The sequence below is a fragment of the Delphinapterus leucas genome, chromosome 14 (assembly GCF_059928025.1).
Source record: "Delphinapterus leucas isolate spDelLeu-1000000601 "Yukka" chromosome 14, BTC_Dleu_Yukka2, whole genome shotgun sequence".
In the NCBI taxonomy this organism is placed as follows: domain Eukaryota; kingdom Metazoa; phylum Chordata; class Mammalia; order Artiodactyla; family Monodontidae; genus Delphinapterus; species Delphinapterus leucas.
Genome location: NC_143142.1, coordinates 5,842,210 through 5,867,431, shown reverse-complemented (window position 1 = coordinate 5,867,431; position 25,222 = coordinate 5,842,210). Strand labels below are relative to the sequence as shown.

The following is a 25,222-nucleotide window of genomic DNA, read 5'->3' as shown; positions in this document are numbered from 1 at the left end:
AGGGGGAGGGGGAGGGGAAGGGGAGGGGAGGGGGAGGGGAGGGGGAGGGAGGGGGAGGGGAGGGGGAGGGGAGGGGGAGGGGAGGGGGAGGGAGGGGGAGGGGAGGGGGAGGGAGGGGGAGGGGAGGGGGAGGGGAGGGGGAGGGGAGGGGGAGGGAGGGGGAGGGGAGGGGGAGGGAGGGGAGGGGGAGGGAGGGGGAGGGGAGGGGGAGGGAGGGGGAGGGGAGGGGGAAGGGGGAGGGGAGGGGGAAGGGGGAGGGGAGGGGGGAAGGGGGAGGGGAGGGGAGGGGAGGGGAGGGGAGGGGAGGGGAGGGAGGGGAGGGGTGGGCCCGGCCCCCCGCCGCTCACCTCTGCATGCGCTCCTGCAGCTCCCGCTGCTTGCGGATCTCGGGGAACTGCTTCTCGTAGTACTCGCGCACCTTGCTCTCCTTGGCCCGCCGCCGGGGGTTGTTCTCAATGCGCTCCACCTTCTTCTCCCAGGCCTCCATGAGCTGGTCATAGCGCTGGCAGAACTTCTGCTCCTGGGGGGATGCGGGGGAGCCCTGCGGCAGCCGTTCCTCCCGCATCCGACACCCAGCCCCTCCCCGGCTCCCCGCTCTGCCGTGTGCCCGGGCACACGTGGGCAGACACGCGATCACACAAGGGCACGTGGGCAGACCCAGGCACGTGGGCAGACACGAGATCACACAGAGACCTGAGCAGACCCAGGCCAACCCGGGCCCCTGAAGAAAACCCACAGGCTGCCCTAAGGACCCGGCCGCCTCGCTCCCTGGGGAATGGGCCACCCCCTGCCGGCCTCCCTCCAGAAAGGCCTCGTGCTTCCAGCCACATGTGGCTGTGGAGTTTAAATCAGGTAAAATTAAGTAACATTTAAATTCAGGTCTCTGGCCCCTATGCCACATTTCTAATGCTAGTAGCCATGTGAGACCAGGGCTACCACCCATAGTGGGCAGTGCACACAGACCATTTCACTCATTGTCAGTTGCGTGGACGGGGCAGCTCTGGAGTGTCCATCAGGCCCGGGACAGCCGCATGGAAAGCACTCTCTTTCTGAATAGTTCCTCATCCCCCGGCCTCAGGCCAGCCATGCTCCCCACGCCCAAGGACCGGGTGTGAACCAGCCATGCTCCCCACGCCCAAGGACCGGGTGTGAACCAGCCATGCTCCCCACGCCCAAGGACCGGGTGTGAACCAGCCATGCTCCCCACGCCCAAGGACCGGGTGTGAACCAGCCATGCTCCCCACGCCCAAGGACCGGGTGTGAACCAGCCATGCTCCCCACGCCCAAGGACCGGGTGTGAACCAGCCATGCTCCCCACGCCCAAGGACCGGGTGTGAACCAGCCATGCTCCCCACGCCCAAGGACCAGGTGTGAACCAGCCATGCTCCCCACGCCCAAGGACTGGGTGTGAAGACTCAAGCTGCCGCCCATCCAAGACAAGGAAGTCCCTCTCCAAGTCTAACCACAGTGCTTCCTGGTGTATGTCCTTCCTTAGAGAAAAGACCCCGGCCCGGCCCAGAGTGTAGCTGCCTGGCTTCCAAGTCTCCAAGGTGACCCGGACCTCAAGCAGGCAGGGAGCATCTGGCTGTCCGTGAGACCCGATCTCCCCGTCTCTAACAGCTGCCGTGGACAGATGGCATGGTCTGGGAGTCCCGCTTGAATGCCTCCTCGACACTTCAGCATAATCAGAAAACCCGTCTCTGGTCCTCGTGCCCAGACACCCCTCCCCATCCTGAATTTCAGCTTCTGACCAAGGCAGCTTGTGACCTTGGTCCTCAACAAACCCAGCGGCGTGATGGTCCCCAAGTGGCCGTCAGGCCAGCTTTGAGGAGCAGAACTCGACCTTCAGCTCCCGGGGGCTCCCCGGGTATGTGGGCTGCCCCAAGAACGCTTGGGAGGTCAAGCTCCAGTAGAGACAATAGCCACACACGTTCGTGGCAAGGTGCTGAGAGCAGCGCCCCTGAGGGTGAGAACGGGCGTGAAGGAAACCCAGCCCAGCCCACCATCAGAGCAGGGGACCCTCCCCACGCTCTCAGCCCCGCCAGAGAGGCCTCGATCTGATGGGTGAGAGCGAGAAAATATGTCAGATGGGGAAAAGGCGAGAACATGTTCACCAAAAACCAGCAGAGGAAAAGAATGCAGTTACCCGTGAAGATAGGCAAGAAACCCGCAGGGCCACCAACCAGCTGCCCAGTGGAGGGGTGAGCAGGGCGGCCAGCAAGACGCCCCAGCCCTGCCTGGGGCCCTCGTGGAGCAAGGGACAGGAACAGCCGTGCGGGCACCCGCAGCCACACTGCCCAGGCCCAAGCACCACACGCAAAGACGTGAGCAGCTCCTGAGGACTGTCCAGGATGAGGAAGTCCCCCTCCACGTCTAACCACAGTGCCACCTGCTGTGGCCTGTGCACTGGAGGTGCTGTCCATCCACTGAGGGCCGAGGGCATGGGGCGCCTCGGGACAGAACACAGCAGTGGCTGCGGCCCTTCCCTGGGGCAGAAATGACCCTGCCAGGGGGTGTCCACATAGTGGCCCCACTGGCCAGGGAAGAAAGCAGGTCACACACTCACATACACACATGCACACACTCACACATAACACATGCACACTCACACGTAACACATGCACACTCCCTTACACATACATGCACTCACGTGGACAAATACATACACTTACATTCTCACACTTACAATACACACTCACTCATAAACTCACATACACACATTCTCACAGTCACACTCACACCTCAGAGGCTGGAGCACTGCTAAGCTAGTCTGCCGGGTGCCAGGAGCAAGAATCTGCAGAGGGAAAGGAGGATGGCCCCTGCGACCACAGTCTGTGTGTGTTATGAAAACAGGTCACCCTCAGTGGGAATTCCTCTTCGTAGCATCATCATCACCATCAATCAGCATCGCCGCTGACACTCGCTAAGTGCCACTGTGTCACATGCCAGGCACAGAGCTGAGTCCTTCCCGCGACTGACTCTCCCAAACAACAAAAGGCCATGACCGCCATCCCCTCTGTAGAGGCAGGAGTTCAGAGCTCAGGGCCGTCAGCCCGGGATCACACAATTAGGGACGGGAGGTCAGGATCCTGATGGTTGTTCTGATAAAGTCCAGTACGTCTACTTTTCCTTTTGCTGCTCATGCTTTTGGTGTCACACCCAAGATCCGCTACCCAATCCAAGGTCGTGAAGATTCACCCCTATGGGTTTTTTTTTAGGAATTGTACGGCTTTAGCTCTTGCATTTAGGTCTTTGATTCATTTTGAGTTACTGTTTGTGTTAATTCTGTGAGGTGGGATCCAACTCCATTCCTGTGAGTGTGGCAGTCCTATTGTCCCCGCACCATTTGTTGAAAGAGATGGTCCTGTCTCATTGACTGGACGTGGCCACCTGTCAAAAATCCAGCATCCACAGATGTGAGGGCCTGTTTCTGGCCTCTCTATTCTGTTCCATTGGTCTCCATGTCTGTCCTTAGGCTAGAACCATGCTGTTTTGATTATTGTAGCTTTGTGAGATGTTTTGAAATCAGCAAGTGACTCTTCCAACCTGGTTGTTCTTTTTCAAGGTTGTTTTGTCTATTTGGGGTCCCCATGAATTTTAGGGTCAGCTTGCAGCTGACGGTTCTGAGCACCCACTGCAGTCCGGGCGTTGCTGTGAGCACACTGCTTGCAGCCTTTCACTCAGTGGCCTGATGAGGTGTGTGTTACTATAATCCCCACCAAACGGAACAGGAACCTGAGACCAGGAATTAAATGATTTGCCCCGGTCACCAAGCAGGGCCAGGATTTGAACCCCTCCTACCCCGCCAGGTGTGTCAGGATGGAGCTCTACACTTAGGGAAACAATGAGAGATGGGGTGACCAGGAGGTACCCCCAAAGCTGAGGAAGACAGCCTCAGGCTGACGGACAGAGCACAAGGAGGGAAGTGTTAGGGAGGTGGCTGGAGCTGACTGGCCAGAGGAACTGGCCTCTGTGGTCACCTGGTCACCCCAGGGAGCCTGCAGCCTCATGCAAAGGCCTTCTGCTGGGCTCAGCGGCCCAGGCACCACAGACTTGGAGAATGCTCCCCTGCTGGCTGTCCTGCGTGTTCAGCGATGCGTGACGGTGACGAGGTCGAGCTCTCCCAGCCCCTGTCCTGCTGCCTGTAACTCAGGCTGCAGAAGCAAGTCACGGATGCCGGGGCAGGTCAGGAAAAAGCCCAGAAGTGAAAAATAAGAGGTGTGAGGGATATGAGAGGAGTGAGCAAAACTTTAGCCGTCTCTAAAAAAGAAATAGATAAAAAAGGAAAGTGGGGACAAGCCAGGAGAAAGAGATAAGGCAGACTATGCTGAAAATATGCCAGTGCCCACTGTAGTGGGTTCAATGGTGACACCCCCCCCCACCAAAAGATGTGCCACATCCTAACCCCCAGGTTAGGGGGTTTGAATCTTCAAATGTGACCTTATTTGAAAAAACGTGTTTTCAGATGCCATTAAGGATCTTGAGATGAGGTCATCCTGGATTAGGGTGACCTCTAGATCCAGTGACAGGCGTCCGTGTGAGAGAAGAGAGGGGAAAGGCCAGCTGAGGATGTAGGCAGAGATGGGTGTCATGTGGCCACAGCTAGGAACTGTCTGGAACCACCAGGAGCTGCAAGAGGCAGGGAGGAGCTTCCCCTAGCACCTCTGGAGGGAGCATAGCCCTGCTCCCATCTTGATCTTGAACTTCTGGCCTCTAGAGCCAGAAGTGAGAGGATACATTTCTGTTGTTTTAAGGCACCTAGTTTGTGGTCATTTGTTACAGCGGCCCCAGGAAATGAATACACCCACCGTCCAGGCTGAGCTCAACCCCTGACTAACCCATCCTGCCAGGCCATCAGTCACACACACTCCCCCCGCCAGGCACTGCGCTAACCCTTCCTGCAGCCCCGCCATGACCCCATTTCACAGATGAGGAAAAGTGAGGCTTAGGGCAAGACGGCTGTCCCAAGATCACTCACAGAGGGTATGGTGGGTAGGGTTTGAATCTGCGCATCTCAGCGGCTTCAGGGGGCGTGGGGCGGGCGAGCTCAGCTTCCCAGGGGAGGACGGGGCAGGCCTGGTGGAGGCTCCTGTTGGGGTGGGGTGCCCCTCTGGGGGAAGAGCCTCAGCTCTCTGGGCAGAGCAGGAGTGTAGGGCAGCGTGGGTCCCAGGAACCTCTAAGGAGTGAGGGCCCCACAGAAGGGGACCTGACTGACATGGTGGGTGGGGGGGAGGGGCGGGCGGGGAGCATGCAGATCTGAGGGGGCCCGTCTTGGCCAAGCGCCCTCCCAGTCCTTGCTGATGACGATGCATGGGGCGTTGGGTTCATTTATATAAGAAGAAGAATGAGATCATTCCAGACGCCCTCCTGTTGCAGCTTCTGTGGTTTAGGAATTCGTTTTCACAAGGGCCTCTCTTAAGATGGGCTCAGCTTGGCCACAAAGCGAACCCAGAATTTCTTAGAAGTCTCTCCAGTTCCTCTATCTTTAAATAAGCGCATTTCCCCTCCATCCCCTCAAGGGACCCCTCCACAAGGAGCCCTGGGAGATTTCTGAACAACTTACACCCACCCAACTCCACCTCCCAGCAGCCACTGGGATCCTTTAAAAATGTAAATCAGATCTCCTTCTTCCAGCCCCAAAGGAACCCCACCCCCGGGCAGGACTACAGGGGAAAAGCTGTGAATCAGGAAACGCTGTGAATCGTTAGGTGTGATAAAGAGAGAATTTCCTTCCTCCAGGAAGTGTTCCAGGTGAGGGTCTGGGTGTCTGCACCTACGTCCTAACAGCTCAACACAAAAACATTCATACTTACGCACACACACGCACACGCGCACACACACACACAGCGAATATAAAGAAATGTTAACCATGATGGATTCCAGATAGCGGGCTTATAGGTGTTCACTGTTACTCTTCTGTCAGATTTCCTGTATCACTGTCAAATTTTCCGAATAACTAAAAATTCTTAAAGATTTTGTATTCTTTATTAAGAATACATCAAGAATAAGTGTCCGACTGTATTTAGAGTAAAATCTAGACATTCCATTTCCAGGTGACCTGGCGCCCATGATTTTCGACCACAGCCCCCCACACGTGCCCTGTACTTCAGGCTTGCCTGCTACATGCTGTCCTGTGCTACCCCCCAGGCCAGTTCCTGCCTCAAGGCCTCTGTACTTGCTGCGCCCTCTCCTTGACACTCACACCCCCAGACATTCACACGGGTGGTCCTTTCTGGTCATTCCTCTCTCAGTACCGAGGTCGGATATCCAGGCTGTCCCCGACCCCATCCCTCTGCACGGCACTTGTCACTGCGTCTCCTCCACTCAGGCGCACAGCAGGTGCTCAGTAAATATTTCTTAACTCAATGAATGAGATGGGATGCCCCGTTTCATGAACCCCATCTATCCAGCCAGGCGCCTCTGGTCACCATCCAGTCAATGTGGGAGTCTGAGGAGGTTGGAAAGAAAAGGGAAGCCCACCACTTCTCACCCCGTGGGGCCCTGGGGTCTAGGGTGCCGCCCAACCAGCTTCCCAGTCGCCCAGCGTGTGGGCCAGAAATGTATCCCTTCTCCAAGGGCCCAGCCGAGGTCTAAGGCCAGAGCAGGGTGGGTTCAGAAACTGGTTCAGAGGGACCGAGGCCCTCAAGTGGTGAAATCAGAGCTTTTGTGAGATGGTCTGAGAAAGAGCAGCTCTGTCTCTGGCTCTAGAAGGACTCAAACCTGCTGTAGAAATTCAGGTCCCAAAGGAAAACCAGCTTGTCAATGTCCTGATATGCAGACTTGAAGAAAAACGGCATAGAAATGAAGGTGCAACCTGATCAAACCACTCCTGAACTCCACTCAGTGGACTTCTTCAGCTACACAAACTCCTTTACTGTTTAAGCCCATCTGAGCCAGTGCTTCTTCCTCTCACAGCTGAAAGAATACTAATGGGTAACTCCCCCTCCATCACTCAGCCCTAACCTCACCCAGTGAATCGGTGACGTAAACTCCCACCCTAAACCACAACAAAAGGTGTTCTTTCACATGTGCTCCCCTGCCCTGGGCATGCCTCCCAGCTGAGATGGCAGAGTGTGCGGTGGGATGCAGGAGTCCGTACCACTTTCTAAGCAAGGGGGGCCTCACTGCTTCTCTGGGCCCGGATTTTCCTGAGCCCGGAATGGGCACAGCGGGCTGGGCAAAGCTCATTTCTCAGGGAGCGCCCTGCAGTCACCGCCACCCAGCACACAGCCCCCCCCCCCCCAGTCTTCCACCTCTGCCAACAAACTTCTCTCTTTCTGCCTAAAATAGCCACAGTAGGGCCTCTGACAAGGAACCAATTTTCCCGGCCAACATTTTGCTTTCTCCCCTTCCAGGCTGGAAAAGGAGGGGCACAGTTCCCAGCCCCCCCACCCACTCACACCCCAGCTTCCTTGAGGCAGCCGAGCCCTGAGCCCCCAGCTTCACGGAAGCAGCTGCTGTCTTTTCCCATTTCTCTCACTGCCCTTGGCTTTTCTTCACACCCTGGCCACGCAGGAATGAGCTGCAGAACCCAGGGATCCCGGTGGGTGTGGCCTGAGTGGCCTGGACGGTCTCGGCTCTCAAGGAAGCCTGGTCCGTGGAGGGGAGGGGGCAGCAGAACAGATTCCAGGGGTGGGGGACGAGGTGATGACTTACCCATTGTTTCCGGGCGTGATTCCTCCTCTTGAAGTACAAGATTAACTTTTTCCGCATGGCCTGGTTTCTAAGGAGGATGCAAACGGCCAACCGGGCAGGTCAGAAATGCAGGCTTTCAGGAATTCCGTCCCTTGCTGAAGTTTGCCCCTACTTGCCCCTATTGGCTCCCGGTGAGCTAAGACACATCCGTAGACCCCCCGGGGTGAGCCACGAACTGCCAATGTGTGTCCTTCCCCCGTCACGTACAAGGTGTCCCCACCCACACCTAGGCTGAGCGTGGTCTGCAGAAAAGAGGGTTCCAAAGGGGGTCGAGGTCTTGTGGCTTCCTGCCCTCCCCGGAGCTGCCATCACCCCTACACGCACCCAGGCTCCCCTCTCCCGTCAGCCACACCTGCCACGGGAAACTGGCCACAGAGAAACTGCCACAGCCTTAGAAACGCAGGCCGGGGAGACCAAGCCCCCGAGACCTGCAGCTGCACAGAGGCAGGGTATTGGGGTCTGGCCTCTGTGACCCCAAGCCACCTCCAACCAAGCCCCTGCTCCGGCCCCCTGGGGTGGGGGTGACATGGACAAGCCAGCGACAAGCTGGTGGGAGCCAGCACAGCAGGAAGCCCAGGAAGCACCTGAGGGGTCTCATGCCTCAGCTCAGGGAAGCCAGACCCCTCTCGCCATCAAAGCCCTCAACCAAGGAGGCCACACACAGCACTGCGGGCTCAGAGGGCAGCGGGCGCTTCCCCGGGGAGATGCGGGCTGTTCAGAGAGAAAGAGAGGCGGGCACAGGAGAGAGACACCAAGACGAGGAATGAGGGAGAATAAAAAGACAGACAGAGCTCCAGAGGAAGGCAGGGAGACAGAGGGAGAGGGAGCGACAGAGAGGTGGATGAGATCAGATCCCAAATGAGGACAGAGGGAGAGGGGCCTGGGGCCTGGCAGAGAGAGAGAGAGAGAGACAGACAGACAGACAGACAGACAGAGGGGAACAGGCCGAAAGGCAGAGGAAGACAAGATTCAAAGAAAGGGGGGCGATGGACGAACAACAAGGTCCTGCTGTACAGCACAGGGAACTACATCCAATATCCTGTGATAAACCACAGTGAATATTAATAAAGAATGTACATGTATGTATAACTGAGTCACTTTGCTGTAGAGCAGTAATTAATACAATGTTGTAAACCAACTATACTTCAATAAAATAAAAAACAAATTAAGGGGGATGGAGGCCCAGAAGGAGGCAGAGGGAGACTCAGACATGCGGACCGATACGGAAGAGGACGGAAGACTCACCCCCAAGCAGCCCCTTCCCCTCGGCCCTTTCCCCACAACTTCCGACGCACAGCAGCGTGTAGCAGCTGGGGCCTGCGGGGGTCACAGATGGGCCCCGAAGAGCCCACCAGGCCCGTGAACTTGCTTGCCCCCCAGCCAGGTGTACAACAAGATCAACTTTTCTGGGGAGGGGTCCCCCAACTTGCTCACATTCTCAGCCGCATCCAAACTCTTACCAAAAGCTTACAAACTGATGACCGAGAGCCCCGCCCCGTCCAGCCTCCAGGAGGTATGGCACCTGTGGGCCCCCAGGACCCCAACCTCAGGAAAAAGACAAAGAGGAGGACACTCCAGGCCCTGACGGATGAGGAAGCTCCCCCAACACACGCCTCCCGGGGGCTGAAGGGCCTGAAATCAACCCACCCTGGGGACCCCGTGGGGAGTCGCTCTCTGCTCCCTCATCCTCCGCAAACAGACACCACGGCCTCAGAGACCCACCTCCCAGCGGCTGTCGGTGTCTGCCAGCACACCTCGTCCCCGGGTGGACCAGGGTCCCCAGGCCTCGCAGTGATTTCCAGCAGGAGGTCGGCATCCCCACTACCTGGTCTCAAGTCGGAGATGCCGATGGGCCTGCATGGTCCCTCTTCACCTGCGGACCCCAACCAAGCTCAGCCCTGTCTCCACCCATCTCCTGACAAGGAAAGGCCACGCCCACTTCCAGGAGGGTCAGTGAGGGGACCCTGGGCTCCCTGGGTCATTCCGGTCTCGCCTCCCATCAGCCAGGCCTCCCGCCTCGAGGTCTTGATACTTCACATCAGCCTCCCCCTCCCCAGCAGGACGGGCGCTGGGGGTCCTCAGTCACACAGGCTGAGGCCACAACCCCTTACTCCACAGCGAGGTGTCTCTGAACACATCTCAGATGGGCTCAGCCTCGGTTTCCTCATCCGAACAATGGGAGCAGCAGCATTGTGCTTTCGTCTCCTCAGTCATTCAGCAAATGTTTACTGAGCACCTACTATGCGCCGGGCACTGTTTTGGGCCCTGGGGACATAAAGGTGAACAAGACAAAGTCCCCGGCCCTCATGGAGGTGATGCCTAGAGGGGCCACACTGACAATAAGCAAGATAATCCTGGAGTCAGGAACTTATGTGGAGGGTGGGATAGTGACTGGGGGAGGGGAGGGTGTAGCTATTTTAGATTCAGGGGTGCAGAAAAGTCTCTCAGAGACGGCTGCGAGCTGATATCTTGATCACCAGGAGGACCCAGCTGTGGGGCGATCCAGAGGGAGATGCACTCCTGGCAGAAGGCACTGGGAGTGCAAAGGCCCTAAGGTGGGAACAAACTCAGAGTGTCTGAAGAACAGACAGAAGACCCATGTGGCTGGAGAGTGTTAGGCAGGGACGCAGGGGAGCGACAGGAAGGAGGAGGACGGCTGAGAGGGTGACAGGGCCGGCTGCACAGGGGCCTTGTGGGTCGCGGCAATGGAGAGGGTTTGGACTTGGAGACGGCAGCTGAGAAGGCCAAGAAGCAATGACAGCCCAGAGCAATGAGCCCACTAGTACCGAGGTCTTGGTGTCTAACACCATTCTCCAATAAAAGGAGTCATTTCTCAGGACTTCCCTGGCAGTCTGGTGGTTAAGGCTCCATGCTTCCAGTACAGGCAGCGTGGGTTCGATCCCTGGTCAGGGAACTGGGATCCCACAGGCTGCACGTGCAGCACGGACAAAGGAAAACAAAAAAAAGAGCCATTTCTCCCTGGAGGAATGGCCGCATCCAGAGCTGCGGCAGGAAATATACAAGATGAGCCCAGAACATTTTTAAGTAAAGAAAGAGTTTCTGACGGCCAAAGCTGGAACAATTTGAGAGGCAAAATAAATAACGCTAGTACTAGATTATAGCCCGAAGAATAAAATAAATAACCATGCATCCACACGGATATAAATAAATAAAGGAGGGAGGAGGGACAAATGCTCCTTACAGAATTCCAATTAATAAACGTAGAAGGACTGAGGGAAGTTGAAAATCACTCTTAGATACCGCGGTGCTAATTACCGCAGGCTAGACCCTTGCATGAACGTGAAATCAGTCGGCAAAACTTTGAGGAGAGACAGGAAATTTGCATAGCCTCGAAGCATTTCCCCCAAATATTTACTAATCATTGTGGCAGTTTAACTTGTGCCCACAAATTCTTTGATATTCCCCCTCCAGGAGGTGTAGCTGGACTCCCCTCCCCTTGACAGTAGGCTGGATGGTGACCTGCTTCTAAAGCACAGAGTAGGGACAGGAAAGACAGCAACTCAACGGTGGAGACACGGCTGACACCTCCCTGAGCAAGGGGGCAAGGCCAACACCACCTGTAGTGACATAAACACCACCAGTCAGGGTGTTGGGTGCTCCCGATATATCATGATGGGAAGGGCACCCCCTCACCTCTGTGGGACTCTTCCCCCAAATCCACAAACCCAGCGTCCTCCTGAGAAAATATCAGACACACCCAAATTGTGGGACATTCTGCAGAATCCCTGACCAGTCCTCTTCAAAAGGGTCAGGGTCAGGAAAATCGACGAAGACTGAGAAATTATCACAGAGTGGAGACCAAGGGGACATGAGGACGGAATACAGAGCGGGAACCTGGATCAGATCTTGGGCCAGAAAAAGGCCATTAGTGGGAAAATTGGGAAAATCCAAAGGAAGTCTGTGGTTTAGCTACTAGGACTGTACCGCTGTCCCTTTCGTAGTTTTGATCAATGTACCTTGTTCGTGTCACATATTCGCATTGGGGGATGCTGGGTGGAGGGTATACGGGGAATTCTTAGTACGGTCCATGCGTTCCACGTCCCCAGTTACGGGGCCGACTGCATAAGGAACTTGAGCATCGCGGAGTTTGGTACCCACGGGGTTCCTGCAACCAACCCCCGTCACTGTACTACCTCGGCAACCCTTCTGTAAATCTAGCTATTTTAAATTAGACTTAAAAAAAACAAAAAAGAGGGACAAGACCTATGTTGAAATGCCATAGTGAGATCAAAGACAATTTACTTTAGAGCTAGCAGGGGGCTTGGTGTATGTTATGAATTGAAATGTGTCCCCCCACAAAAAAGATGTTGGGGTCCTGACCCCCCACCCCCAATACCTTAGAATGTGGCCGCATCAGGAAATCAGGTCATTACAGAGGTCATCAAGTTAGCATGAGGTCAATAGGGTGGCCCTGATCCTATATGACTGGTGTCCTTATAAAAAGGAGCAATTTGGACAGAGAGGCAGATACACACAGAGGGAAGATGACATGAAAAGACACAGTGAGAAGGCCACGTGAAGACGGAGGATTGGAGTGAAGTGTCTACAGGCCAAGGGTCGCCAAGGAAGCCAGCAAACACCAGAAGCTGGAAGACACACGGAAGGATCCTCCCCTAGCGTCTGCAAGAGATCAAGGCCCTGCCGGTACCTGGATTCCCGACTTCGGGCCTCCAGAGCTGAGAGAAAATGAACTGCTCTAGTTTTTAGGCACCCAGGTGGTTGGGACAGGCTCTGGCAGCCCGAGGAAACTTGCACAGCCAGTAACAGCTTCAAAAAGCTCGGTGCTGTGGCTTCGAGCTGAAGAGGCCTCGGTGAGAGCAAAGACTCGTGGGGGCAGAGGTGATGCACGGAGCCGCCTCTGTTCCCCACAGCTACCAGAGGGCACGAATTCTCCCTTTTGCTGATCCGGGTTTGCTTCCAAAGCAAGCACCGTGGCTGGCACCCAGAAGCATCCGCTTACTGCCAAAGAGGACAAATGTCAAGTCCACAGGTTGCAAATGGGCGCAGTGCACGGAGTGGAGCCAGCTCGTGAGACTGTTGTGTTTGGACTGCGGTGCTTTCTAAAAAATCTGCATTTGTTGCCAGTATTGAAAATCAGAAGCTGCATCATAAAAAGCTCAACATAAAGCTTCTCTTTAAAAAAAAAATCAGGCAGCCTGGCCACGCTCCCTCGTGGCTACAGACAAGGAACTAAGAACTAACTGTCCCTTTAAAAGCGTGAGGAGCTCACCACTCACCCCAGGCGTCACCACTCCCTACCGCCTCCCACCAGCCCTTTCCCCTCTAACTTTGTTCCCGCCCTGGAGGCATGCATCTGCGTGGTTCGCAAGCCCCTAGACATCTGGTTTGGGGTGACCACTTGTCCAACATTCTTCTGGCAAACACTTTTTGAGTGTTTATTTTGTTCCAAGAAGTGTTTAGGTATTGCAGCTGCTAATGGCATACTGCAGACAAATCTTCTCTGCTGAGATTTTGTCCAAAAATAGGGAACAGAGTCCAGAGGGCTCTGGAAGGACCGACAGACCAGCAGTGTGATGAGTTTGCCGGTGGAGGCATTTATAGGGTGCAAAGGATATCTCAATCTCCTAGAGAAGGCAGGGTTTAAAAAAGCACAGCCTGTGAAGAAATACTGGCCTTGTCGGCTGACACTGGACTAGGGGGAGAAACGGGAACCAGGAAGGAGGAAAAAGGAGTTGGAAAGTCTGTGGACGTTCAAGGAGAGCCTGGCCAGGCCCTGGGTGGGACTGGCCCTGGGGTCTATAGAGTTCTGAAAAAGGAAAGTGTGGGGGCAATCAGGGGAGGCTTCCTGGAGGAGGAGAGGTTTGAGATGAAGCTTGGGAGAAGTAAGGGAATGGGGTGGGCAGAGGGAAATGAGGAGAATACTGGGTTCTGGGGGAGTAAGGGTGACAGTGAATTTGGAGGGAGTGAGGAGGGGCGTTCAGGGAGAGCCAGACCCCCGACTGTGGGGGAAGCAGCCCATGCAGGGCCCTGAATGCTTTGGGAAAAGCCTGTCAGACCGGGGTGACTGATGGTCCAAAACATGCTTACTAGGGGCCAAGCACTTTTCCCATGCAAGACGACGCCAAGGAGACCAACTTACTGACAAGCTAAGTGATGTGACTTGCCCGAGGTCACCGGGCTAGCGAGCGGCAGAGTCCGGACTGCAGACCCAGGAGAGGGAAGCAGGTGGGTGCGCAGATTGGGCTGGTCTAGGAGTTCGGCTGTGAGGCCCTGGGGAAGTTACTTAACATCTCTGAACCTCCAGAGCAAGACCACAAGGACCTGTTAACAGTAACCTGGGTCCTGAGCACCCTTTCCACCTGCACGGCCCCAGGGCATCAGCCAGCCCTCAACGAGGGCTGAGGAGGGGAAAAATCAGTCTGAAGACCAGAAAATTGGGAAGGAAGAGCTACCAGGAGCTAGCAGGCTTCCAGGCCCCGAGGGGAGGAGAGGACACCAGGTGAAGGGGTGGCCACAGCAGAACACACAGGAGCCTCAACCATCACCGTTGCATCAATCCCATGCCCTTTCACCGAATCACCTGTGGGCTCCCCAACCCAGTGAATTCAGCTCCGAGCTCTCCCGGCAGGTCCGGCCTGCAGAGAGGAGGCCAGTCCCTCCAGGGAGCACGAGCTGATGCGGCTCTGGGGTTGCCCCCGCCCCCATCTCCTGCCCTTTCCCCTGCTTCCCAAAGCCTGGGAGGTCTGAGGAGTCAGTCCCGAGACCTGGGGCTAAGACCCCACAGTGAGTCACCCGCCTCCCCCGTCCCCAACCCCGCCGGGAGCAGGGGTGGCCATCCCCACACCTCCCGAAGAGGCAGGTGGCAGAGGACAGCAGTCGAGGTGGGTACAGGTGACTTCAACACATCCGCAATTGCCAATGCAGCAGGAAGTCAAGCGTGAAATTAACTTTAACTCCGCGGCCCCCGCGCGCAAACACTGAGAAATTAAAGTGACAGGGCAAGGTCCCTTGGGGAGGGGATAACCTTCCACCTGGCGGCAACTACAGCAGCCGGAGAGAGGCTGGGAGGCCCGGCTGGGGTGACCTGGTGAAGCGCTGCGCCCTGAGACGCAGCCCCAGCCTGATCTGTCTTATTGTCCTTATCAAGCTGTCTTTCTATCACAGGCGTATTTATTTATTGTCTGTCTGCAGCACCAGAATGGCGGGCCTCATCCACTGCTGTCTCCCCAGGACCCAAACAGCGGCTGGCACAGAGCAGGTGCTCATAAATATTTGAATATTTGAGTGAATGACTGAGGGATCACTCTTGGTCTCTGTTGGTTAAGTAAAAAGAACAAAAATCACAGAACGCTTCCTACACGCCTGACACCGAGCTCAGCACTTCAGGGGTAGTAATTCATTGAATCTTCAGCAACCCATCTCACAGATGGGGCAACCAAGGCACTGGTAGTACGTGACTAGCCACACGAGCCAGATGCTTGGGGCTCTCAACATGCCCCTGGCCCATCGGCTCCCCAAAATCCAATCAAATCACTTCTCGGCATAAACTTCATCGTTGGCCTCCCTTCGCACAGATGATAAAACCCAAACTCCTCACCAGCTCTGCGTGATCTGGCTGGCGCCTTCCTCTCCCTCACCTACCCCCTCGGGACATACCCGCGTGCTCTGTCCAGCCCCAGGGCCTTTGCACTGCCTCTTCTACCTGCCTGGGGGACTACACTCCAGCTGGCACAGTCCCCGAAGGTTCCCTCAACTGTTAGGTCCCGCCCTGATCTCCCTGGCTAAAGTCCCCCCTTACTTTCTCTCCCATCACCCTGTTTGCCATCTTCACAGCATTTTTTAAAGTAAATGACTGCACTGACTTAATGATGACCACACTGAAATTAAAATTACAGAAGTGATTATGATTTCAGAGGCAAACTATGAAAAAACATTAACGTTCTAAGAAGAAATCAGTTCAAATAACTTGCTTACAGATACATTTTTCTAACATAAAGCTGACCACTTATAACAGGAAAAATCTTAAAATTATTTACCTCTATGTTTTACACTTAAACATCTGTCCATCTGTGACTTAGATTTGGAACAAATTTCACTCGGCAGTTACTTACACAGCCAAAATGTTCTCTAGTAGACCAGAGCCATCCTCCGATGAAGATTATGGGATATAAAAATAGGGCGTTGGTTCAATAAGCTTATAGTTGTATTCTACTTAGAGACGTAGCAGTACCTTGTTTGCTAGTATTATTTGCAGGGATACATTTTTCCTTTGCTGTTTGGATTCTATGGCTGTTTTTATAGCCTGAAATCCTCCACATTATTCGGCTTAAAATAGTACTCATTTTTAGTTTAGTGGAAAAACTTATGTAAAAGTTTCAGTGTAATAATATTGCTATCAAAATTGTTATGCTGAAAGGAAAAATAAAACTAGGTATATTAAAGCATAAAGAGCTTAAGATAGCTATGTGACCACAGTATTTTTTATTAGCTGATGTTTTCTTATTCACTTATTAACTCACTTGTTTTCTGTCTCCCCTGCTAGATAAAACTTAATGAAAGTATGGGTAACTTTGTCCTGTTCACAGCTGAATCCCCAGGTCCCTAGAACAGGGCCGGGCACACAGTAAGTGTAGTAAGTGTGTATTGAACGAGCGAACGTTCCCAGCAGGTTTGCCCAGGTGAGAACACCTCACCCCCATCACCTAAACCAGCTGTGACAGGCCCGAAAGGCCCCCTTGTCCTCACCTAACACCCATCTGGGCCTCCCCCACTCCCAGCAGTTGTCCCCACGATGAGGCAGGTCCCAGGAAGCTTATAAAGACTACGGTGGCCTGATTGGAAAATAAACCGTGTAAAGTTGAGACGGATTTGGTGCCTGGGCAGCGAACACGCTCTAAGGCCGGACAGAAGCACAGGCCACGTGGGACGCAGAAAGCCTAGCACTACACCAGTGTTCCCAGTACAGGACACTCCACAGCCCCTGCCAGCCCAGGCTGAGTGATGGCCGGCAATACAGGTGAAGCATCCTCGGCAGGTGCTCTCGAGCCCAAATGGGCCGAGGACCTTGCTGGCAACACGGGATTTTCTAGGTTGCTCCATCAGAGACTCGGGGGTGGGTGGCCGTGTTGGTCACCAGAGCCTAGACTAGTCACTCGAGTCCAGAAACTACAACAGAAGGGACCTCTGCAACAACTAGTCCAGAGCCAGGGGAGTTTAAAACCATCGGGAGGTTTGCATGCCTCCGGGGATGGGGAGCTCACTGTTGCACGTACACCCTGCAGTTCCACCCCAAGGAAGCTCAGACAATCAGACCAAACTGGACTGCCCACTGGACCAGCTAAGCACCGCCCTCCTGAGGTCACACAAAAATGAACCTTGAACAGTTCAATGATTGTGATCCCAAAGGGTCTCCTCTAAGCTAACAGTCCCGGAGTGCTTGCAGCCACACGTTCCTCAAGGGGCAAGACCCCTTTTACCTTTTGGGCTCCTGGTTAACAACATGAGGTAATATCCCCTCCTCAGCCAAGGAGGCTATGCTCCCACTAATGCATCCCAAGAAAAAAGCCAGCCCCCTTCCGGCAGCCACACCTCCAATACCTGGCTCCCAGCCTAAACACATAAAGTCACTGGTCCCCAGCACAGTCCGGCTGTCCCTGCTCTGCCAGCTCGGCCCACACCAACTGTGGGGGGCACTTCACTGATAGTTTTTCGCTTCTAGCATCCATCTGGGAAAAGGCCCCGTCACTGGGATACGTCATATTGGCCCCTCCAAAGCCTCTGGGTCTGGATTAGCGCTCCCCGCTGCTCCACACTGGGCTGTACCACAGATGGACACCCTGTGCAGACCACAGGGCAGTCCCGAATATGCTTACATCAGAGGCCAAACCATGGGCCCCTGCTTGCTCCATGGCCGCCCCCGCCACCCTGAGCCCACTCTCCCCCGCCCGGCAACTTGCTCCTACTCTAACAGCCCTCCTCCTCTACCTCTCCAGAGCTGTGCGTGCAGCTGGCCCGCCCTCCCCAAGCCCAGGTCTCTTCCCAAAGCTTCACGGGGCCACGCCCTCTGCCCCTCCCCTGGCCTCGCAGGCCTCTCCATCCTAGGCCCGGAACTCTTGCCCAGGTTGCCCCCTTCCATCCCCTCCTCCAGCACCTGGCCCTGGCTGGGAGCCCGCTGGGAACTGAGAACCCACATCCCACCCTAGGCCCCCACCCCGCTGTGCATCTGCATGGCTGCCCACAGGTACTCACATTTTGATGTTCTCATGATACTGCCTGGTGTCGGAGGGCTGGTTGTACAATGGCTGCAAGGAAAGAGACAGGGAGGCGCGTTGGAGCAGGGCCTGGGCTGTGGGCAGCCGGTGCGAGCTGGGCCGGCTACTACCCCACTGCAGAGCCCTGCGGCCCCTCAGCCGCAGCGCCCCAGGCCCTGGCACCAGGGAGCCATCCACTGGTGTGGGAACCAGCTGCCGGCAGGCATGAAACGGAACACAGGGACCCAGCCCTCAGCCCCGGCGAGGAACAGGCTGTAACTCTCTGGGCACAGCTGTGGGTACCATGAGCCCTCACCGCAGTGGCTGCCGTGGCTGCTCTGCAGGGCACGGGGCAGGGCTGGCCTGAGCGCCCAGGGACAAGCACACACATCCCAGGGAAGCTGAGATCAGCAATGGTCTTGAACGGGGAAGACTGCCAAAGCACCGTGAGATGCCCCGTCACCACCGCTGACCGGCAGAAGATAAAACAGCCAAAGAGTGCCAGGGGTTGGTGAAGACGTGAGGACACTGGAAGGCGTGCACATGGCCAATAGAAACGTACGCAGGTACACGTGTCCCGGAGATGTGAAAGGATGAAAATGCGTGTGCCCTGTGACCCCCTTCCCCTACCGCGGAAGCCCTGGAAGCGGTCGGGCACTGTGTCCCGCCAGGAGATGGACGCCAGAATGCCCGGACCGCGTTGTTCATAACAGCAACGCATTAGAAGCAAGTTAAGTGTCCACCTCCAGAAAGAGGAAGAAATAAGTTAGCACGCGTTTACACCTCGAAGACTGCACAGCAGTGAGAAATGAATGAACTGGGCGCACATACAGCGACAAATCCGCAAATGAAAAGGAGGAAGTCGCTGCAGCGTCTGCGATGGGGCAAGAGCTGAGCTCGATGGATGTCGTGTTATCTCCCGGCTGGATGGCAGCGCTGCAGTTAGGGGCTAACCCCCGGGTTCGCATCCCGGCTCTGCCACTTTCCAGCTGTGTGTCTCTGGGTGAGCTACTCAAGCCATCTGTGCCCCAGGTTTTCATCTGTAAATGGGGTTAAACTCAGAGAGTTGTGAAGATCAAAGGAGGTAATGCGTGCAAAGCCCTCAGCCCAGCGCCTGGCAGACTGAGAGGTCCAAGAAGTCTCAGGGTCATTATCACCATCAGGGTGCAGTGACTGCATTCATGGAAGCAATTTTTCCTGCCCCTCCCCCCATACCCACTCACGCCCTTGCTTTGGCCAATGGGACAGATGCAAGCTTCATGAAAGCAGACGAGGCGTTTCTGCTCTTTCTTCCTCTCTTGTTCGCCTGCCCCCCCCAACCCCCGTCAAGAGACCAAGTGTAGCCTGGCAGAGAGCTGCATGGAGGACAGCAGCACCATCCCAGCAAAACCGTGAGCCGCCATCTGACCTCCTAGCTGCCCACGGATGTGAGTGAGCTGAGCCCAGTCGAGAGAAATTACTCAGCTGACTTCTACACTCGCGGAAAACAGCAAAACGTTGTTGTTTCAAACCACTATGTTTGGGGCTGATTTGTTACACAGCAGTCGCTGACTGATACAATTACCATCCCCATTTTACAGGTGAGAAAATCTAGTCCCTGAGAAGTTAAAACATTTGCCTCTGGCTGGTAAGAGATGAGGCATCCCGCCTCTCAGCTCCAGCCCTGGAGGAAGGGGTTTGCCCTTTCTCTGCTTGCTCCCTTCTCTGCATGTCCCCCTCTTTATGTCTCTGTGTGTCTCTTTTTGTGTTGCCCTCTCTTCCCTTCCCTCTCCCCTCCTTCCCTCTCTCTGTCTCACACACCCACACAGGTAGCAGGAGCCTCCCAGACAGCCATGGATGACTGTGGTACAAAAACCAGGTACAGAGTGTGACGGGTCAGGCTGGGCAGGTGAAGATGGAGACATGGTGTCCTGAAGCCTCAGGGCAGGGCCCCGGGGTGAGGGAAGAAGGCACGTCAGGCCCCACCCTTGAACTTCTCCCTGAGCATGGACCTGAATACACCTCCTGACATCATCCCAGCCGATGGGGACCACCCACAAGCAGCATGGCCACAGGTCCAACCTGCCGTGTCCCCAGGGACAGGCCTCCTGCTCTCTGTGGACAGGGCAGGGTCCTCAAGGAGGGGCCTCTGCTGCCCTGGGAATCACCTCAGCCTTGGCTGAGGACAATGGCACCTCTCTCCCAGTGTCCCCCAGGTTCCCTCCATGACAATACACCATTACTCAGGTAATTGCAGGCCCCAAGTCCAGCTGCTCCACCTGGGATGGAGATGTCGCCTCATGGCTAGCACAGGCCATGTCCCGCCACACTGGGTCAGCTGCCCTTCCAAGGTGCTTGGCTCAAAATGGGGAGGTTTCCCCACCCCCACTCTGGGTGTCTGAACAGGAAGGCAACAGGAGAGACCACCGTCAGACTCACTGCAAAACTTCCCAACCAGAGAGGGGCGAGACGTTACTGCACATGGTGGAGAGCCCACATCTCAGGACAGCAAGGAGCCCCACAAAGATGCCTGTGCTGAATTCCAGGGCATCAAATGCCCGTGTTTAACCCCAGGTGACTCTGCGCCCGGTCCTTTACGTTCCTCACAAGCCAATAAAACACAGGCCGGGCGGGAATGAGTATGGCTTAAATGTTCGGTTTCCAGGAACAGATGCACCCCAATTTCACTAGCTGTGTGACCTTGGACACATGCCTTCAACACTCCAGGACTCGGTTTTCTCATATGGAAAATGGGTGTAGAGCAAATAGGACCTACCTCACTGGGCTTTCGAGTAGCCCAGGAAATGTCAGACTTGGTGACTCAACTGCTTTTTTTTGCTTTTAAAGATGGCAAAGTCTCCACGGTCTAAGGAGGCCAGGAGGGGCCGAAGGACCACATAGAGAGCCCCTGGGTGCCAGTGATGGGCGGGGGCCGGGGGCCGGCCCGTTTCTACAAAATGGGATGGGCCAGAAAAGGGGAGACTGGCTTCTGGGAGGGCAGCGGGGTCCCAGCCCGCCTCTGACCCGCCAGACTCGCGGGGGAAGGAATCACTTTCACCCTCCAGCCCCGCTGGGTAAGAGGAGGACACAGCACCGCGCCCCTCCACGTGGCCTTCGGCAAAAGGCCAGGGAGAAGTCAGAGAGCACTGTGGGGTGCGCTGCCTCTGACCACAGGGGCTGTCCCCCAAGGAGGCGCTCGCTGGGCATCCTTCGAGGTACACTGAGACCTGGGCGGGAAGGGAAGCCTCTGGGCCCAGGGCAGCCTCCGCTGGCTGTCTGTTGTCATGGTGACGGGCTGCCGCCTCGGAAGACGTGAGAGTGGGTCAGGGGTGAGGAAGTATCATGACACCTCCTTGGCTGGTGCACTGCTGAGGGGAGGGCGGGGCCAGAGGGCATCCCCCCCTAATGCCCCTCCTCACCACCTGCAGGCAGGGGAACACACAAGGCCAGGCAAGGCCTCCTTCTGTCCCAGGAGGCATGTCCCCAGTCAGCGGCCATGCGGCCACCTTGGCCTTCACACCCACAGCAGCTTTCTCTGCTACCTCCCAGGTTTCCAGCCCCCGCCAAGGGGACGCGAGACCTAAGAGGGAAAGTCCCTGCCGCGGACCCCAGAGGAGCGAGGCTGGGGGGCCTAGGGTACCTGCAGGAAGGCCCGCCCCCTCCATGCCTCCATTTCCTCCTCTAGAAATGGGGGTGCAGCCAACTAATCGGAGGGAGAAGGAGCACAAAGGGGAGGATGTGCCAGACTGTAGGGCCCCAGACAGAAGTGACTAAGAAAGAGAAGCTGGGTCTCGGGGAGAAGGAAGGAGGGTCCCCTCCAGACCTGACGGCAGGCGGCCGGCGGGTGGCGGAGAAGAACCGGGCGAACGAGCTGCTAGAAACGGAGTGTCTGCGCTGGCCCTCAGCCCTCTGGTGACACAGCTTCTTAAAATAACACCTCTGAACAGGAAGGAAACCAGTACTCAAAGCGGCAGGGCGAGGAGGCGGGGGGATGGGGCTGCCCACACCCTCCCCCCGCTGCCCGCTCGGGGCCAGGCCTGGTCCCCAGGGCGCAGAGCCCTGCCTGGAGCCGTCCGCGCTGTTCATCATCTACCTCTCCCACGTGGGCTTCTCCCGGGCCCCGGCCTCCCCACCAGGGAGGCCACAGAGCACTCAACACCGTCTTCCTCGGCTGACTGTTCCCCAGGCTGCAGATGGGAGACAGCTCCAGGGAACTGGATTCCGCGAGGTGCAGTCCAGCGACCCGAGACCCGGGGTGAGCAGCCCCGGGCCCTTCCTCCTGGCCTGAGCTCGGACTCCTCGGTGGCCCGAAGCAGGCCCTGCTGAGGGTGCGCCTCAGAGCTGCCTCTGCTTGGAGGACGCCTCTGGTCACTCGGGCCTTGTGGTAACCAAGACAGAGGGCAGACCAGTGCAGAAGTGGTCAGCCACAACCCCATGGGCTCAGCACACCTCCCCGCTTCGTCTCGTGCTGTGTGACCCTGGGCAAGGCCCTGCCCTCTCTGAGGCTCACCTAGAAAATGGATGGTGACGCTTCCACAAGGCCTGACACACAGCAGGTGCCCTGGCAATGTGAGGCCCCTCTCCAGCCCCACGGAAGGCCACCAAGGCAAAAGCCCACCGCCTTCTAGAGCTTCTAGAGCGCTCCGGTGACAGCCACGCCGCCCCCCCAGACCTCGGCCTCCTGCGCCACCAGCCTTGAGGAAGCCTCTACCTCTACTGTGAGCAGAGGACAGCCTCGTCGCCCCCAGAGACCCAGGGAAGAATCACTGAAATTGTGAGCCCGGCAGACGCCCTGCTGTTCTCAGCGGCTCCCTTCACACTCCAGCCCCTGCCCAGGAGCCTCCAGGACTAATTAGGTCAGGAAAGGGGAGAGGGAGAGCCTCCAGGGCTGGAGATGGCTGGACGACGCCTCTAGTCCCGCCAGCCCCATTGGCAAGAAAGGGAAAGCGAGGTCAACAGCAGCTTACTGGTGGGAACGGAAACCAGTGGAGTGACTCTGGAAAACCGTCTGGTAATTCATTCCTCAAGAGAGTAAACACAGAATTAACACGATCCAGCAGGTCCAGGCCGAGGTATCTACCCAAGAGAAAGGGCAACACACATCCACATGGAAACCTGTACATTACCGTTCACAGCCACTTCCTTTATAATGTCCGAAAGCTAAACCAACGTAACGCCCACCAATGAATAAATGGATAAACTAAATGTGGTCCATCCGTACAATGGAATACGATTCAGCCATAAAAAGGAATGAAACACCAACACAGGCTACACCTCATGGATGAACCTTAAAAACAGGATGCTGAGTGACAGAAACCAGACACAAAAGGCCACGTATTGTATGATTCCACTGATACGAAATGTCCAGAAGAGGGAAACCCATAGAGACAGAGAGCAGACTAGTGGTTGGTTGGGAGGGAGGGGGAGGAAGGGGGGTGGGGGGGGAGGGGGGGATGGGAGATAAGGAGGTGATAGTTCAGGGAACAAAGTTCTTTTTGAGATGGTGAAATGTTCTCAAATCAATTATGGAGATGGCTGTGCACATCTGTGAATATGCGAAAACCCACTAACTTGTACTCTTTAAATGGGTGAATTGTATGGCATGTGGATTACATCTCAATAACGCTACTTAAATTTTTTTAAAAAGAGGCTGCTAGAGACATCCCAGAAAGCATGCCCAAAGGGAAGCAAGGCCGCAGGCTGGGAGCCTGTCACCCACCCCAGGAGAGGCCCTGGGCCCCTCCCCTGAGCCGTAGGAGCCCCCCACTCCCTGTCTGGCTCTGCCCCCTGAGAGGACCTGGGAGCAGTAAGAGGCCAGCTGCTCACAGTTTCTTAGTGGCCTAAGCACACGGACCCCAGGTTGAGGGGCAGCTGTCACTGCAGAAGAAACTCCAGAGCAAAGAGCTCTTCCCTCCTAAGGGTCCACGACACTGAATGCTCACCACAGGCCAAGAGCTGCGTCAGTGAGCCTTTTCCCCGCACCAATTCAGCGCTCCCTCATCAAGATCCTCGGCTTCCCCATTTCACAGATGAGAAAACTGAGTCCCTTTCCCAAGGCCACTCGGCAAACACACGGTGAAGCCAAGTTTAAAATTAGGCTCCAAATGCGTCCGATTTTTTTCCACCCCACAGCCTGCACACGCACACACGCACGGGGATCCCTCGCATCCATCCTATGTGCGTGTCCCCACGCACTGCCCCCCGTGGCTCTGCACCCACCCGCTCGGTGGGACAGTGACGGTCCCAGGGGGGTGGGCACTCTGGCCATTTCTCCCAGGACTCCAAGGCCACCAGCCGGGAGTTTCGGTGCTCCCTTGTTTCCTATCTCTGGTGACACATAGGGTGACGGGTGCCTGAGAGAGAAAAGGCCTGAGTCTGCTTCCCAGCTCTGCTGCTGACATGGCATCTTCCCATCAGTCAAATGATACTGACAACAATAATAATAACAACAACAGCAAGAACTAACGCTCAGCACTTACTCTCCATCAGGCTTTCCAAAACTCAGTATGGTTAACCTTCACTACAGCCCAGTGGGATGTGTGTTATTATTAGTCCCAGTTTACAGATGAGGAAACTGAGGCACAGAGAGGTTAAGACACCTGCTATTAAGTAGCAGATCTGAGAGCTGAACTCAGAGGACCGGGCCCAGAGTATGGGCTTTCCACGATAAACTGTAGGCCAAATGGGTTGGACTCCAGCTGGTGAATCTTGCAGCCCGACTGGCTGGGCTTGGGAGCGTAGCTGGAGCGCCAATGCACCCCTTCTCACCCCCAGTGCGGCCTGCCCACCCCTCTCATCCGAAGGGTGGATCTCCTGCCCCCTTCCGAGGACAGGACAGGGCTTGGCAACAGACGACTTCTCCTTCCCTTCACCCCCACCTGCCCCCCTGCCCACCCCCTCCCAGAGCGCCCCACCCTGTTCCCCAGCTCACCAGCTCCACCTGGGGCCCCAGGCCTTCCAGAATCCGATGTGCAGCCTCGGCCTTCTTCTGCAGGGTGACGGAGAAGAGGAGGAATTAAAAAAAAAAACACCACCAGACACACACACACACACACACACACACCAGCAGGCAGCTGCCCAGCCCAGCATGCCCATCCAGGCCCAGGGGCGGAGACGGGGCCGGGGAAGGGTCCCCCTACAAGCCCTCCCGGGGCTGGAGACAAACACTGAGGGCCTCAGCATCCCCGCAGTGGCCCTGGCAAGCCCGCCAAGTTTCGGTTCGAACAAACGCACCCTGTTCTCTGGCGCCGGGCCCCTGAAGCCCCCAGCCTGACGCCCCCCAGGGCCCGGGGCGGGCACAGCTCCCGCCAGGCCCG

The 25,222-nt window shown here is 56.2% G+C and overlaps 1 protein-coding gene across 33 annotated transcripts in view; it reads right to left on the bottom strand.

Moving 5' to 3' along the window:
• The window catches only part of NCOR2 (nuclear receptor corepressor 2), a 224,483-nt gene that overhangs the window by 98,163 nt on the left and 101,098 nt on the right, over positions 1 to 25,222 (bottom strand). For 30 of the 33 annotated variants that reach the window (XM_089894358.1, XM_089894378.1, XM_089894383.1 and 27 more), the window contains 4 exons: positions 24,838 to 24,894; positions 17,926 to 17,978; positions 7,657 to 7,723; positions 348 to 520 (listed from right to left, as the gene is read on the bottom strand). In XM_089894358.1, coding sequence (XP_089750484.1) covers positions 348 to 520; positions 7,657 to 7,723; positions 17,926 to 17,978; positions 24,838 to 24,894 — 350 coding nt within the window. Of the gene's footprint in view, positions 1 to 347; positions 521 to 7,656; positions 7,724 to 17,925; positions 17,979 to 18,758; positions 19,205 to 24,837; positions 24,895 to 25,222 lie in introns of those variants that run through there. The other 3 variants (XM_089894388.1, XM_089894375.1, XM_089894389.1) reach the window with 3 other exon arrangements.